This window comes from Ips typographus, linkage group LG13 (genome assembly GCF_016097725.1).
Source record: "Ips typographus isolate SLU linkage group LG13, UJ_Ityp_2.0, whole genome shotgun sequence".
NCBI classification, from domain to species: Eukaryota; Metazoa; Arthropoda; class Insecta; order Coleoptera; family Curculionidae; genus Ips; species Ips typographus.
Genome location: NC_138434.1, coordinates 7394169 through 7407704, shown reverse-complemented (window position 1 = coordinate 7407704; position 13536 = coordinate 7394169). Strand labels below are relative to the sequence as shown.

Sequence of the window (13536 nt, the reverse complement as noted above, 5' to 3'; positions counted from 1 at the left end):
CTATTTCATTGTCTATCCATCGACATATAAAAGTCCATACGTTGTCGGTCAAATAAGACAGTTTTTTAGGTTTAAACAAAACAGTGCACAAAAATTGGATAGAAAATTTTGGTTAAATTTAAAGCCCTCTAGCGGCCAAACCATATAACCGATCAACCCATGTTAGCACATCGTTGGAAAGCCTATTTCATTGTCTATCCATCGACATATAAAAGTCCATACGTTGTAAATCAAATAAGACAGTTTTTTAGGTTTAAACAAAACAGTGCACAAAAATTGGATAGAAAATTTTGGTTAAATTTAAAGCCTTCTAGCTGCCAAACCATATAACCGATCAACCCATGTTAGCACATCGTTGGAAAGCCTATTTCATTGTCTATCCATCGACATATAAAAGTCCATACGTTGTAAATCAAATAAGACAGTTTTTTAGGTTTAAACAAAACAGTGCACAAAAATTGGATAGAAAATTTTGGTTAAATTTAAAGCCCTCTAGCGGCCAAACCATATAACCGATCAACCCATGTTGCTACATCGTTGGAAAGCCTATTTCATTGTCTATCCATCGACATATAAAAGTCCATACGTTGTCGGTCAAATAAGACAGTTTTTTAGGTTTAAACAAAACAGTGCACAAAAACTGGATAGAAAATTTTGGTTAAATTTAAAGCCCTCTAGCGGCCAAACCATATAACCGATCAACCCATGTTGCTACATCGTTGGAAAGCCTATTTCATTGTCTATCCATCGACATATAAAAGTCCATACGTTGTCGGTCAAATAAGACAGTTTTTAAGGTTTAAACAAAACAGTTCACAAAAATTGGATAGAAAATTTTGGTTAAATTTAAAGCCCTCTAGCGGCCAAACCATATAACCGATCAACCCATGTTAGCACATCGTTGGAAAGCCTATTTCATTGTCTATCCATCGACATATAAAAGTCCATACGTTGTCGGTCAAATAAGACAGTTTTTTAGGTTTAAACAAAACAGTGCACAAAAATTGGATAGAAAATTTTGGTTAAATTTAAAGCCCTCTAGCGGCCAAACCATGTAACCGATCAACCCATGTTGCTACATCGTTGGAAAGCCGATTTCATTGTCTATCCATCGACATATAAAAGTCAATACGTTGTCGGTCAAATAAGACAGTTTTTTAGGTTTAAACAAAACAGTGCACAAAAATTGGATAGAAAATTTTAGTTAAATTTAAAGCCCTCTAGCGGCCAAACCATATAACCGATCAACCCATGTTAGCACATCGTTGGAAAGCCTATTTCATTGTCTATCCATCGACATATAAAAGTCCATACGTTGTCGGTCAAATAAGACAGTTTTTTAGGTTTAAACAAAACAGTGCACAAAAATTGGATAGAAAATTTTGGTTAAATTTAAAGCCCTCTAGCGGCCAAACCATGTAACCGATCAACCCATGTTGCTACATCGTTGGAAAGCCGATTTCATTGTCTATCCATCGACATATAAAAGTCGATACGTTGTCGGTCAAATAAGACAGTTTTTTAGGTTTAAACAAAACAGTGCACAAAAACTGGATAGAAAATTTTGGTTAAATTTAAAGCCCTCTAGCGGCCAAACCATATAACCGATCAACCCATGTTAGCACATCGTTGGAAAGCCTATTTCATTGTCTATCCATCGACATATAAAAGTCCATACGTTGTCGGTCAAATAAGACAGTTTTTTAGGTTTAAACAAAACAGTGCACAAAAATTGGATAGAAAATTTTGGTTAAATTTAAAGCCCTCTAGCGGCCAAACCATGTAACCGATCAACCCATGTTAGCACATCGTTGGAAAGCCTATTTCATTGTCTATCCATCGACATATAAAAGTTTATACGTTGTCAATCAAATAAGACAGTTTTTTAGGTTTAAACAAAACAGTGCACAAAAATTGGATAGAAAATTTTGGTTAAATTTAAAGCCCTCTAGCGGCCAAACCATATAACCGATCAACCCATGTTAGCACATCGTTGGAAAGCCTATTTCATTGTCTATCCATCGACATATAAAAGTCCATACGTTGTCGGTCAAATAAGACAGTTTTTTAGGTTTAAACAAAACAGTGCACAAAAATTGGATAGAAAATTTTGGTTAAATTTAAAGCCCTCTAGCGGCCAAATCATATAACCGATCAACCCATGTTAGCACATCGTTGGAAAGCCTATTTCATTGTCTATCCATCGACATATAAAAGTCCATACGTTGTCGGTCAAATAAGACAGTTTTTAAGGTTTAAACAAAACAGTGCACAAAAATTGGATAGAAAATTTTGGTTAAATTTAAAGCCCTCTAGCGGCCAAACCATATAACCGATCAACCCATGTTAGCACATCGTTGGAAAGCCTATTTCATTGTCTATCCATCGACATATAAAAGTCCATACGTTGTCAATCAAATAAGACAGTTTTTTAGGTTTAAACAAAATAGTGCACAAAAATTGGATAGAAAATTTTGGTTAAATTTAAAGTCCTCCAGCGGCCAAACCATATAACCGATCAACCCATGTTAGCACATCGTTGGAAAGCCTATTTCATTGTCTATCCATCGACATATAAAAGTCCATACGTTGTCGGTCAAATAAGACAATTATTCAAGTTTGAAAGATTTGGTCCTTCGAGCCGATTCGCAGATACACAGTCATAGAGATTTTATCCGTTTTTTGACTAAATTTCACCTGGCAAACGCGATTTTGCTGTCAGAATGACACCAAATTGGTCCAAAATTGAGGTTAAAACCACAAAAACTTACTTTATTTGTTTGACTGAATTTCTTACTTTTCACATTTGAAGTCAAAATAACTCGGTTATTTGACAACTTTGCTACTCGAACTATAGAAAGTGATTTATAGAGAATTTTACAGTCTACACTATGGTAAAAAAAATCAACTTGCTAACTGCCAAAATAACCGAGTTACAGGCTTTTTTAGACACTTACCCCGTGTTTTTTGGTAATCTCCAACGCGCGGTCGCTCAAACACGCGCCGGTCATTAGAAAGCGGCAAACTCCGGGCAAATCCCGCGAGCACAACAGCTCCAAGTAGGTTTCGGCCAGTCGCGGGCCCATTTTGTATTCGCCGATCGCGAGTTGCCGCAAAAAACGAAATTGCAACTCGCCGCGCAGCTCGCCGGTCAATCGTTCGACCAGTTCCGGAAACCGTTCGACCGTCACGGCTGTCGTTTTTGCGCAATCGCACTCGACCAATCGCACAAAGTTTAAGCGAATCTGTTCGGCGATTCGTCGCTCGGGCTCGTCCACGTGACGTAAAATGTAATCAAACACCTCAGCGCCACGAAGCGGATCGTTCAGGTAACACTCGACGATTTTCCCGTACTCGCCCAACGATTCCATCAGTAATTCGGCCACGCGGTATAATCGGGCACGCAGCGCCATCTCGAGCAATCGACGCGGTTCGAAACGAAGCAATTTTTGCGCTTGCAGCAACTCCAACAGCGCTTGCTCCATTTCCGTCTGGTCGCGCACGCTCAATTTGACATTGTCGGCGCTGTCACTTGTCAACGCATTGACAATGACGTTGAGTACTGATTGGTCGACTGACAGGTTGTCGCTGACGATCAGTCGGGCAATAAAACACGCCAAACTGATTACCTCGTTCGCCTGCAAGTTACACATCGCGTTGGTGGTTTTTTGTAAAATTTTCCTTGGAAAATAGTTGAAACTGCGACAACTATACCGAGTCGATTATAGAGAATTTTACGACCTACAATATGGTAAAAAAATCAGCTCGATTACTGTCAAAATAACCGAGTTACGAGCTGTCAAACTTTAGATTGTCTCTGACTGCATTTTTTACTCTTGACACCTTAAGTCAAAATAACTTGGTTATTTGACAACTGTCCTATTCGAACTATACGAAGTGATTTATAGAGAATTTAACGGTCTACAATTTAGTAAAAAAATCAGCTCGATTACTGTCAAAATAACCGAGTTACGAGCTGTCAAACTTTAGATTGTCTCTGACTGCATTTTTTACTCTTGACACCTTAATTCAAAATAACTTGGTTATTTGACAACTGTCCTATTCGAACTATACGAAGTGATTTATAGAGAATTTAACGGTCTACAATTTAGTAAAAAAATCAGCTCGATTACTGGCAAAATAAACGAGTTACGAACTGTCAAAATTCAGGTTGCACACGTTTGATAGTTATTCTACGCTTGACGCTTTAAGTCAAAATAACTTTGTTATTTGACAACTGTCCCACTCGAACTGTACAAAGTGATTTATAGAGAAATTCACGGTCTACAATTTGGTGAAAAAAGCAACTTGCTAACTGTCAAAATAACCGAGTGGCGAACTGTCAAACATTAGGTGGTAATTGTTAGATTGAATTTTTTTACTCTTAACATTTGAAGTCAAAATAACTCGGTTGTTTGACAACTTTGCTACTCGAAGTATAGGAAGTGATTTATAAAGAATTTCACGGTCTACAAGTTAGTAAAAAAATCAACACGCTAACTGTCAAAATAGGCGAGTTTCGAGCTGTCAAAATTCAGGTTGCACACTTAAACAAAGTAAACGTAGTTTCCGACAAACGGTGGTTTTCTTCCGCTTTTTAATGGACGCCCTGCCCTGTATATGGTGCGGCGTTGCCACATTAGCGAGAGGTGAAAAAGCGGTTCAGGACAAACATTTTAAGCTTTTTATCGGTCAGTAAAACCTCAAAACTAACCGAGATACGGAAATTTCAAAAACGGCCAATATCTCGGAAATGGTTAGAAATAGGGAAATTTGGCAAAGGAGCGAAAACATTTAGAATGCTTTTCTTATGCATGCTGACTGGATTTACACCAGTTTCACGCATTAACAATCGCGTAAACGCGGTTACTAATGTCCGTTTAGCCAATCCAATTCTAGGCCTACTTATTTCATCGATTTTACCGAACAAATTTCATGTTTTGTTGTATACAGGGTGTCCCAAACTATATAGCTCTACGTAAATGTAATTTTTTTTTTTGGTTTTTTAAACTTACTTTGAATTCGGGTGGGGCGACAATTTCCGTTAAAATGTTGATAAGTCGTTCGCGCTGTAAAACGCCCATTTCGCCGGTGAATTCCGCTTCCGTGAACGCCAACTTGATCACGTTGAGACATTCCCGCGTGTTGTACCTGAAATTTGCTGCGTTTACTACCCTGTATATGTACGATAAATTTACTATACAGGGTGGTCAAAAGAGAATTTCAAGGGCTACAAATTGGTATATTGAACCACCCTGTAACTGTCAAAATAACCGAGCTACAGGGTGTTAAAGTGACAACTGCCAAATGCAGTTCACTCTGTATTTGTGCTTAAATAACTCAGTTTTGACAATTTCACTAAAAACACTATACAGGGTGGTCAAAAGAGAATTTCAAGGCCTACAAATTGGTATATTGAACCACCCTGTAACTGTCAAAATAACCGAGTTACAGGGTGTTCAAATGACAAGAGTCAAATTCAGTCTCATTCACTCTCTTCCAAGTTTGTTTCTATTTTTTTTTTTTCAGTTTTTGTTTTGTCTTCGCTTTCTTCTTTTTTCCTTCTCTTTCATCTTCTTCCTTTTCGTTTTGTTTTTTTTTGTTTATTTCATCCCTTTCATTTACTTCTTCCTTTTTTCCAAATTTGTCTTGTCCCTGTTTTGTCTTCTTTTTCTCTTTCTCCTCGTTTTTTTCGTGTTTTTATTGTTTTTTGTTTTCTTCTCCTTCGTCTTCGTTGTTTTTTTTTGTATTTGGTTTGTCTGTTTTTCTGCTCTTTCGTATTTTTTCCTGTTTCTCTTTGTTCTTTTCAGTGTTTTTTTATTATTTTTTTCTATTTTGCCTTTTTCTCGTTTTGATTCTTCTTTTTAGTCTTTTAATTTTTTTAAAACCTTTCTATTTTTTTGTGTTCTCCTCCTTCTCTTTCGTCTGCTTCTTTTCTTGTTCTTTTTTTTTTCTTATTTGTTTTGTCTTCGTTTGAGTTGTTTTTCTTCTTCGTCATCTTTACTATCTTTTTTTCTTGCTTTCTTCATATTTTTTCTTCTTTTTTGTCTCTGTCTTCCTTTCCTTGTTTTCGTCTTTCTTCTTTGATTTATCTTCTTTTGTTTTCTTCCCGTCTTTTCAGTCTTTCTTTTGTAATCGTTTTCTTTAATTTTTTCTTCTTCTCCAATTTTTTGTATTGTCTGTTTTTTTTTCGTTTTTTTTTTGTTTTTTTGTTTTTCTTTATTTTCTTGGTTTTTTTATTGTGTTTATTTGCTCTTTTATTTGTTCAATTCGTCTTTTTCATGTTTTTCTTTCTTCTTTTCTCTTCCTTTCTTTTTTTCTTATTCGTTTTTTTTTTTCGTTCTACTACTTTTTTTCATTTTTTCTTTCTTTTCTTGCTTTTCTTTTTCATTTGTGTCTTTCTTTATTTTTGGTTTTTCTTCTATTTTATCTTCTATAATAACATAGTTTTGTAACTCAGACACCTTCACTATAGACACTATACAGGGTGGCCAAAGGAGAATTTCGAAGCCTACAAATTGGTATATTGAACCACCCTGTAACTGTCCAAATTACCGAGTTACAGGGTGTTTAAAGTGACAACTGTCAAATGCAGCTCACTCTGCACTTGTGCCTAAATGACTCATTTTTGAAATTTTCACTTAAAACGCTATACAGGGTGATCAAAAGAGTATTTCATGGGCTACAAATTGGTATATTGAATCACCTTGTAACTGTCAAAATAACCGAGTTACAGGGTGTTCAAATGACAAGAGTCAAATTCAGTCTCATTCACTCTCTTCTAAGTTTGTTTCTATTTTTTTTTTTCAGTTTTTGTTTTGTCTTCGCTTTCCTCTTTTTTCCTTCTCTTTCATCTTCTTCCTTTTCGTTTTGTTTTTTTTTTGTTTATTTCATCCCTTTCATTTACTTCTTCCTTTTTTCCAAATTTGTCTTGTCCCTGTTTTGTCTTCTTTTTTTCTTTCTCCTCGTTTTTTTCGTGTTTTTATTGTTTTTTGTTTTCTTCTCCTTCGTCTTCGTTGTTTTTTTTTGTATTTGGTTTGTCTGTTTTTCTGCTCTTTCGTATTTTTTCCTGTTTCTCTTTGTTCTTTTCAGTGTTTTTTTATTATTTTTTTCTACTTTGCCTTTTTCTCGTTTTGATTCTTCTTTTTAGTCTTTTAATTTTTTTAAAACCTTTCTATTTTTTTGTGTTCTCCTCCTTCTCTTTCGTCTGCTTCTTTTCTTGTCCTTTTTTTTTTCTTATTTGTTTTGTCTTCGTTTGAGTTGTTTTTCTTCTTCGTCATCTTTACTATCTTTTTTTCTTGCTTTCTTCATATTTTTTCTTCTTTTTTGTCTCTGTCTTCCTTTCCTTGTTTTCGTCTTTCTTCTTTGATTTATCTTCTTTTGTTTTCTTCCCGTCTTTTCAGTCTTTCTTTTGTAATCGTTTTCTTTAATTTTTTCTTCTCCAATTTTTTGTATTGTCTGTTTTGTTTTCGTTTTTTTTTTTGTTTTTTTCTTTTTCTTTATTTTCTTGGTTTTTTTATTGTGTTTATTTGCTCTTTTATTTGTTCAATTCGTCTTTTTCATGTTTTTCTTTCTTCTTTTCTCTTCCTTTCTTTTTTTCTTATTCGTTGTCTACTTTTTTTTTATTTTTTCTTCCTTTTCTTTTTCATTTGTGTCTTTCTTTATTTTTGGTTTTTCTTCTATTTTATCTTCTATAATAACATAGTTTTGTAACTCAGACACCTTCACTATAGACACTATACAGGGTGGTCAAAAGAGAATTTCAAGGCCTACAAATTAGTATATTGAACCACCCTGTATCTGTCAAAATAACCGAGTTGCAGGGTGTTTAAAGTGACAACTGTCAAATGCAGCTCACTCTGCACTTGTGCCTAAATAACTCATTTTTGAAATTTTCACTTAAAACGCTATACAGGGTGATCAAAAGAGTATTTCATGGGCTACAAATTCGTATATTGAACCACCCTGTATCTGTCAAAATAACCGAGTTACAGGGTGTTCAAATGACAAGAGTCAAATTCAGTCTCATTCACTCTCTTCCAAGTTTGTTTCTATTTTTTTTTTTTTTTTCAGTTTTTGTTTTGTCTTCGCTTTCCTCTTTTTTCCTTCTCTTTCATCTTCTTCCTTTTCGTTTTGTTTTTTTTTGTTTATTTCATCCCTTTCATCTACTTCTTTCCTTTTTTCCAAATTTGTCTTGTCCCTGTTTTGTCTTCTTTTTCTCTTTCTCCTCGTTTTTTTCGTGTTTTTATTGTTTTTTGTTTTCTTCTTCTTCGTCTTCGATGTTTTTTTTTGTATTTGGTTTGTCTGTTTTTCTACTCTTTTGTATTTTTTCCTGTTTCTCTTTGTTCTTTTCAGTGTTTTTTTATTATTTTTTTCTACTTTGCCTTTTTCTCGTTTTGATTCTTCTTTTTAGTCTTTGTTTAGCTTTAATTTTTTTAAAACCTTTTTATTTTTTTGTCTTCTCCTCCTTCTCTTTCGTCTGCTTCTTTTCTTGTTCTTTTTTTTTCTTATTTGTTTTGTCTTCGTTTGAGTTGTTTTTCTTCTTCGTCATCTTTACTATCTTTTTTTCTTGCTTTCTTCATATTTTTTCTTCTTTTTTGTCTCTGTCTTCCTTTCCTTGTTTTCGTCTTTCTTCTTTGATTTATCTTCTTTTGTTTTCTTCCCGTGTTTTCAGTCTTTCTTTTGTAATCGTTTTCTTTAATTTTTTCTTCTTCTTCAATTTTTTGTATTGTCTGTTTTTTTTTTATTTTTTTTTTCTTGGTTTTTTATTGTGTTTATTTGCTCTTTTATTTGTTCAATTCGTCTTTTTCATGTTTTTCTTTCTTCTTTTCTCTTCCTTTCTTTTTTTCTTATTCGTTTTTTTTTTTCGTTGTCTACTTTTTTTATTTTTTCTTTCTTTTCTTTTTCATTTGTGTCTTTCTTTATTTTTGGTTTTTCTTCTATTTTATCTTCTATAATAACATAGTTTTGTAACTCAGAACACCTTTACTATAGACACTATACAGGGTGGCCAAAGGAGAATTTCGAAGCCTACAAATTGGTATATTGAACCACCCTGTAACTGTCAAAATAACCGAGCTACAGGGTGTTAAAGTGACAACTGCCAAATGCAGTCCACTCTGTATTTGTGCTTAAATAACTCAGTTTTGACAATTTCACTAAAAACACTATACAGGGTGATCAAAAGAGGATTTCATGGGCTACAAATTGGTATATTGAATCACCTTGTAACTGTCAAAATAACCGAGCTACAGGGTGTTCAAATGACAAGAGTCAAATTCAGTCTCATTCACTCTCTTCCAAGTTTGTTTCTATTTTTTTTTTTCAGTTTTTGTTTTGTCTTCGCTTTCTTCTTTTTTCCTTCTCTTTCATCTTCTTCCTTTTCGTTTTGTTTTTTTTTGTTTATTTCATCCCTTTCATCTACTTCTTTCCTTTTTTCCAAATTTGTCTTGTCCCTGTTTTGTCTTCTTTTTCTCTTTCTCCTCGTTTTTTTCGTGTTTTTATTGTTTTTTGTTTTCTTCTCCTTCGTCTTCGTTGTTTTTTTTTTGTATTTGGTTTGTCTGTTTTTCTGCTCTTTCGTATTTTTTCCTGTTTCTCTTTGTTCTTTTCAGTGTTTTTTTATTATTTTTTTCTATTTTGCCTTTTTCTCGTTTTGATTCTTCTTTTTAGTCTTTGTTTAGCTTTAATTTTTTTAAAACCTTTTTATTTTTTTGTCTTCTCCTCCTTTACTTTCGTCTGCTTCTTTTCTTGTTCTTTTTTTTCTTATTTGTTCTGTCTTCGTTTGAGTTGTTTTTCTTCTTCGTCATCTTTACTATCTTTTTTTCTTGCTTTCTTCATATTTTTTCTTCTTTTTTGTCTCTGTCTTCCTTTCCTTGTTTTCGTCTTTCTTCTTTGATTTATCTTCTTTTGTTTTCTTCCCGTCTTTTCAGTCTTTCTTTTGTAATCGTTTTCTTTAATTTTTTCTTCTTCTTCAATTTTTTGTATTGTCTGATTTTTTTTTTTTTTTTCTTGGTTTTTTATTGTGTTTATTTGCTCTTTTATTTGTTCAATTCGTCTTTTTCATGTTTTTCTTTCTTCTTTTCTCTTCCTTTCTTTTTTTTCTTATTCGTTTTTTTTTTCGTTGTCTACTTTTTTTTTTTTTCTTTCTTTTCTTTCTTTTCTTTTTCATTTGTGTCTTTCTTTATTTTTGGTTTTTCTTCTATTTTATCTTCTATAATAACATAGTTTTGTAACTCAGAACACCTTTACTATAGACACTATACAGGGTGGCCAAAGGAGAATTTCAAAGCCTACAAATTGGTATATTGAACCACCCTGTAGCTGTCAAAATAACCGAGTTACAGGGTGTTCAAGTAGAGAGTGTCAAATTCAGTCCACTTTGTATTTGTGCTTAATTTGACATTTTCATTATACAGGGTGATTACTTACCGTAACAGTGCTCTCAAATAGGGATACGTTTTTTCGTCCGCAGTGCGATTAATGGAATGGACCGTTTCCAGGCAACGTAATACGTCACACTTGACACGTGACACGTCACTGGGGTCAATATACCCGGTGGGATAGCCTAAACCGGCCAGACACGACGACACGTACACCAGCAACGTGTTACCTAACCTGAAATTGTTAAATAACTACATATACAAGGTGAAAGGACAGTCAGGGACAAAATCGCCTGTAAAACTCCGTTGGAGTGAGAAAATGACTCTTTTAAGCACATTTTTGAAATCCCCATTGAATTTCCTATCCAATAACATGAAAAAACACTACAAAACTTGGTACACTCAGGAAAAAAAGTGGTGTCAAAGTTTGAACTGCCAGAAACACAATTGAAAAGAACAGTCAGGGACAAAATCGCCTGTAAACCCACTTGGGGTGGAGAAAATGACAGTTTTAAGCACATTTTTGAAATCCTCATTAGGTTTCCTATCCAATAACATGAAAAAACACCACAAAATTTGATACAGTCGGGGAGAAAAGCAGTGTCAAAGTTTGAACTGCCAGAAACACAACTTAAAAGGACAGTCAGCGACAAAATCGCCTGGAAAACTCACTTGGAGTGAGAAAATGACTGTTTTAAGCACATTTTTGGAATCCTCTTTAAATTTCCTATTTAACAAACTAAGACAACACTACAAAAGTTGGTACAGACAGGAAAAAAAGTGGTGTCAAAGTTTGAACTGCCAGAAACACAATTGAAAAGAACAGTCAGGGACAAAATCGCCTGTAAACCCACTTGGGGTGGAGAAAATTACAGTTTTAAGCACATTTTTGAAATCCTCATTAAGTTTCCTATCCAATAACATGAAAAAACACCACAAAATTTGATACAGTCGGTGAGAAAAGCAGTGTCAAAGTTTGAACTGCCAGAAACACAACTTAAAAGGACAGTCAGGGACAAAATCGCCTGTAAAACTCACTTGGAGTGAGAAAATGACTGTTTTATGCACATTTTTGGAATCCTCTTTAAATTTCCTATTTAACAAACTAAGACAACACTACAAAAGTTGGTACAGACAGGAAAAAAAGTGGTGTCAAAGTTTGAACTGCCAGAAACACAGTTTGAAAAGACAGTCAAAGACAAAATCGCCTGTAAAACGCACTTGGAGTGAGAAAATGACTGTTTTATGCACATTTTTGAAATCCTCATTGAATTTCCTATCCAATAACATGAAAAAACTCTGCAAAACTTGGTACAGTCAGAGAGGAAAGCGGTGTCAAAGTTTTAATTGACCAAAACACACTTTAGATGTTTATGGTTAATTATTTGACAGTGATGACGTAACTAACCAGTAGGAATGTCATCTGACAGCTGTCACGTAGACAGAAATTGCCAAAATCCGCGCCTTCAAGCTAGAAAACTACAAAACATGCTGTGTAATTTGTGTAAATTCTCTGATAAGCATTTACAAGTTGATAGGTAAGAAATTGTGACAGTTGTGACGACGTTTGCTTGTTTTTAAGCGACTGTCTGTCAAATAAAGTGACAACTGTCAAAAAAAACAAAATGGCGGCCGGGCTGTCAAATTTGGCAAAAACAAAGTAAAGTTATCATACACGTTTTCCTCATTCGACACTTTGTTGTTTAAGTCCAAATTACTGCCCTATTTGACCGACTTGGTATAGATTTTTATACGTCCATGGATAGCCAATAACGTGGGCTTTCCACCGATATGCAATATTGGTTGATTGGTTGCATAGTATGGCAGCTAGAGGGCGTCCAAATTCCTCGTCCTTAACCTCAAATAACTCGGTTATTTGGAAAGTTACGTCGAAAAGTTAGGGAAGGTAAAAGATAGTACAGACTGTGAGGTTTCCAAAAATATGACCTTGTAACTTTGACGATTCGGCCGCTAGAGGGCCTCAAAAAAACAAATAAATTAAGAATGACAGTTTACCTGTTATTGGCAGGTGTCAATTCCGTGTGAAATTCAACCAGAGGTGCCGTGTAGTCCCTTAAAGTTCTGGTGGTCACGTGGATCCAAGCGTTATAAAGTTTCAGTCTTTTACACATCTTCAGGACCTGATGGAGGTCTAAGCAATCTTAAAAACCAAAAAAAAAAATTTCATCACAAAAAAAAACAAAAATAGTAATTAAGAAATTAAAAAAAAAAACGGAATAAAAAAGATTAAAAATTAAAATCAACTAAAAATAATAAAAGCAAAAGAACAATTAAATATACAAACAAAAAAAATATAAACTGAAAAAAGAAGAAATATAAATTAAATAAAATAAACAATGACAAATGGGAAACAAACGAAATAAAAAATAATAACAAAATAAATAATAATAAGAACAGCAACAAAAAAAAATACAAATTAAAAAAATGTGTTTAATTACCTAAATCCAAAGAAAGTAAGACAGTTTCCAACAGTTGCGGATCGGATTTTTCCAAAAAATCGACCAAAATCTGACAAACTGACGGTGACAGCCTGCGCAAAGTACCGCGACAAATGTGATCGGCAACAATGGCGAAATACCAATCCAACGTGCACTGATCGGTGCGAACGGAGTCGAACAGTTCGTTGCACAAAATGTCCCTGAAACGGAACGCACGCTGTGACAGCTGTCACGTCAAACAACACGTTGACGCGCAGCACCAGTTTGACACGTTCTGACGTAGCCAACCCTGGGTGACCGCACTGTCACAGACACAGTGAAAACTGTCAAAATGTGCTCGAAAGTTGCAAAAATCACCGATTAGAAAAGAAAACGTGTTTCTGAGATTTATGACAGTTATTTTGACAATTGTCACGTGACCGTCTAGCTAAATAGTGTTCTAGCACCACGTGACAACTGTTACTGACGTCAAAACTGTCAAACTGCAATCAAAAGTTTCAAAAATCAGGGTTTAGACAAGGTTTCTGGCATTATTCGATATGAAACGTCTTTCTGAGATTTATGACAGTTGTCACGTGACCGTCTAGCTAAACAGTGTTCTAGCACCACGTGACAACTGTCACTAACATCAAAACTGTCAAACTGTTTCCAAAAGTCGCAAAAATCTGGGTTTAGACAAGGTTTCTTGCAGTATTCGC

General features: G+C 34.6%; 1 protein-coding gene across 5 annotated transcripts in view; it reads right to left on the bottom strand.

Annotated features, from left to right (window-relative positions):
* The window catches only part of Vps8 (vacuolar protein sorting 8), a 91206-nt gene that overhangs the window by 39864 nt on the left and 37806 nt on the right, over positions 1–13536 (bottom strand). For 4 of the 5 annotated variants that reach the window (XR_014180331.1, XR_014180330.1, XM_081991844.1 and 1 more), the window contains exons 11-15: positions 12839–13038; positions 12396–12540; positions 10429–10614; positions 5016–5151; positions 2958–3638 (exon numbers count right to left, since the gene is read on the bottom strand). Coding sequence is in view for 3 of the 5 variants with exons in the window: in XM_081991844.1 (XP_081847970.1) it covers positions 2958–3638; positions 5016–5151; positions 10429–10614; positions 12396–12540; positions 12839–13038 (1348 nt within the window). In the remaining 2 variants the exon portion in view is untranslated. The remainder of the gene's footprint in view (positions 1–2957; positions 3639–5015; positions 5152–10428; positions 10615–12395; positions 12541–12838; positions 13039–13536) is intronic. The other variant, XM_081991845.1, reaches the window with a different exon arrangement.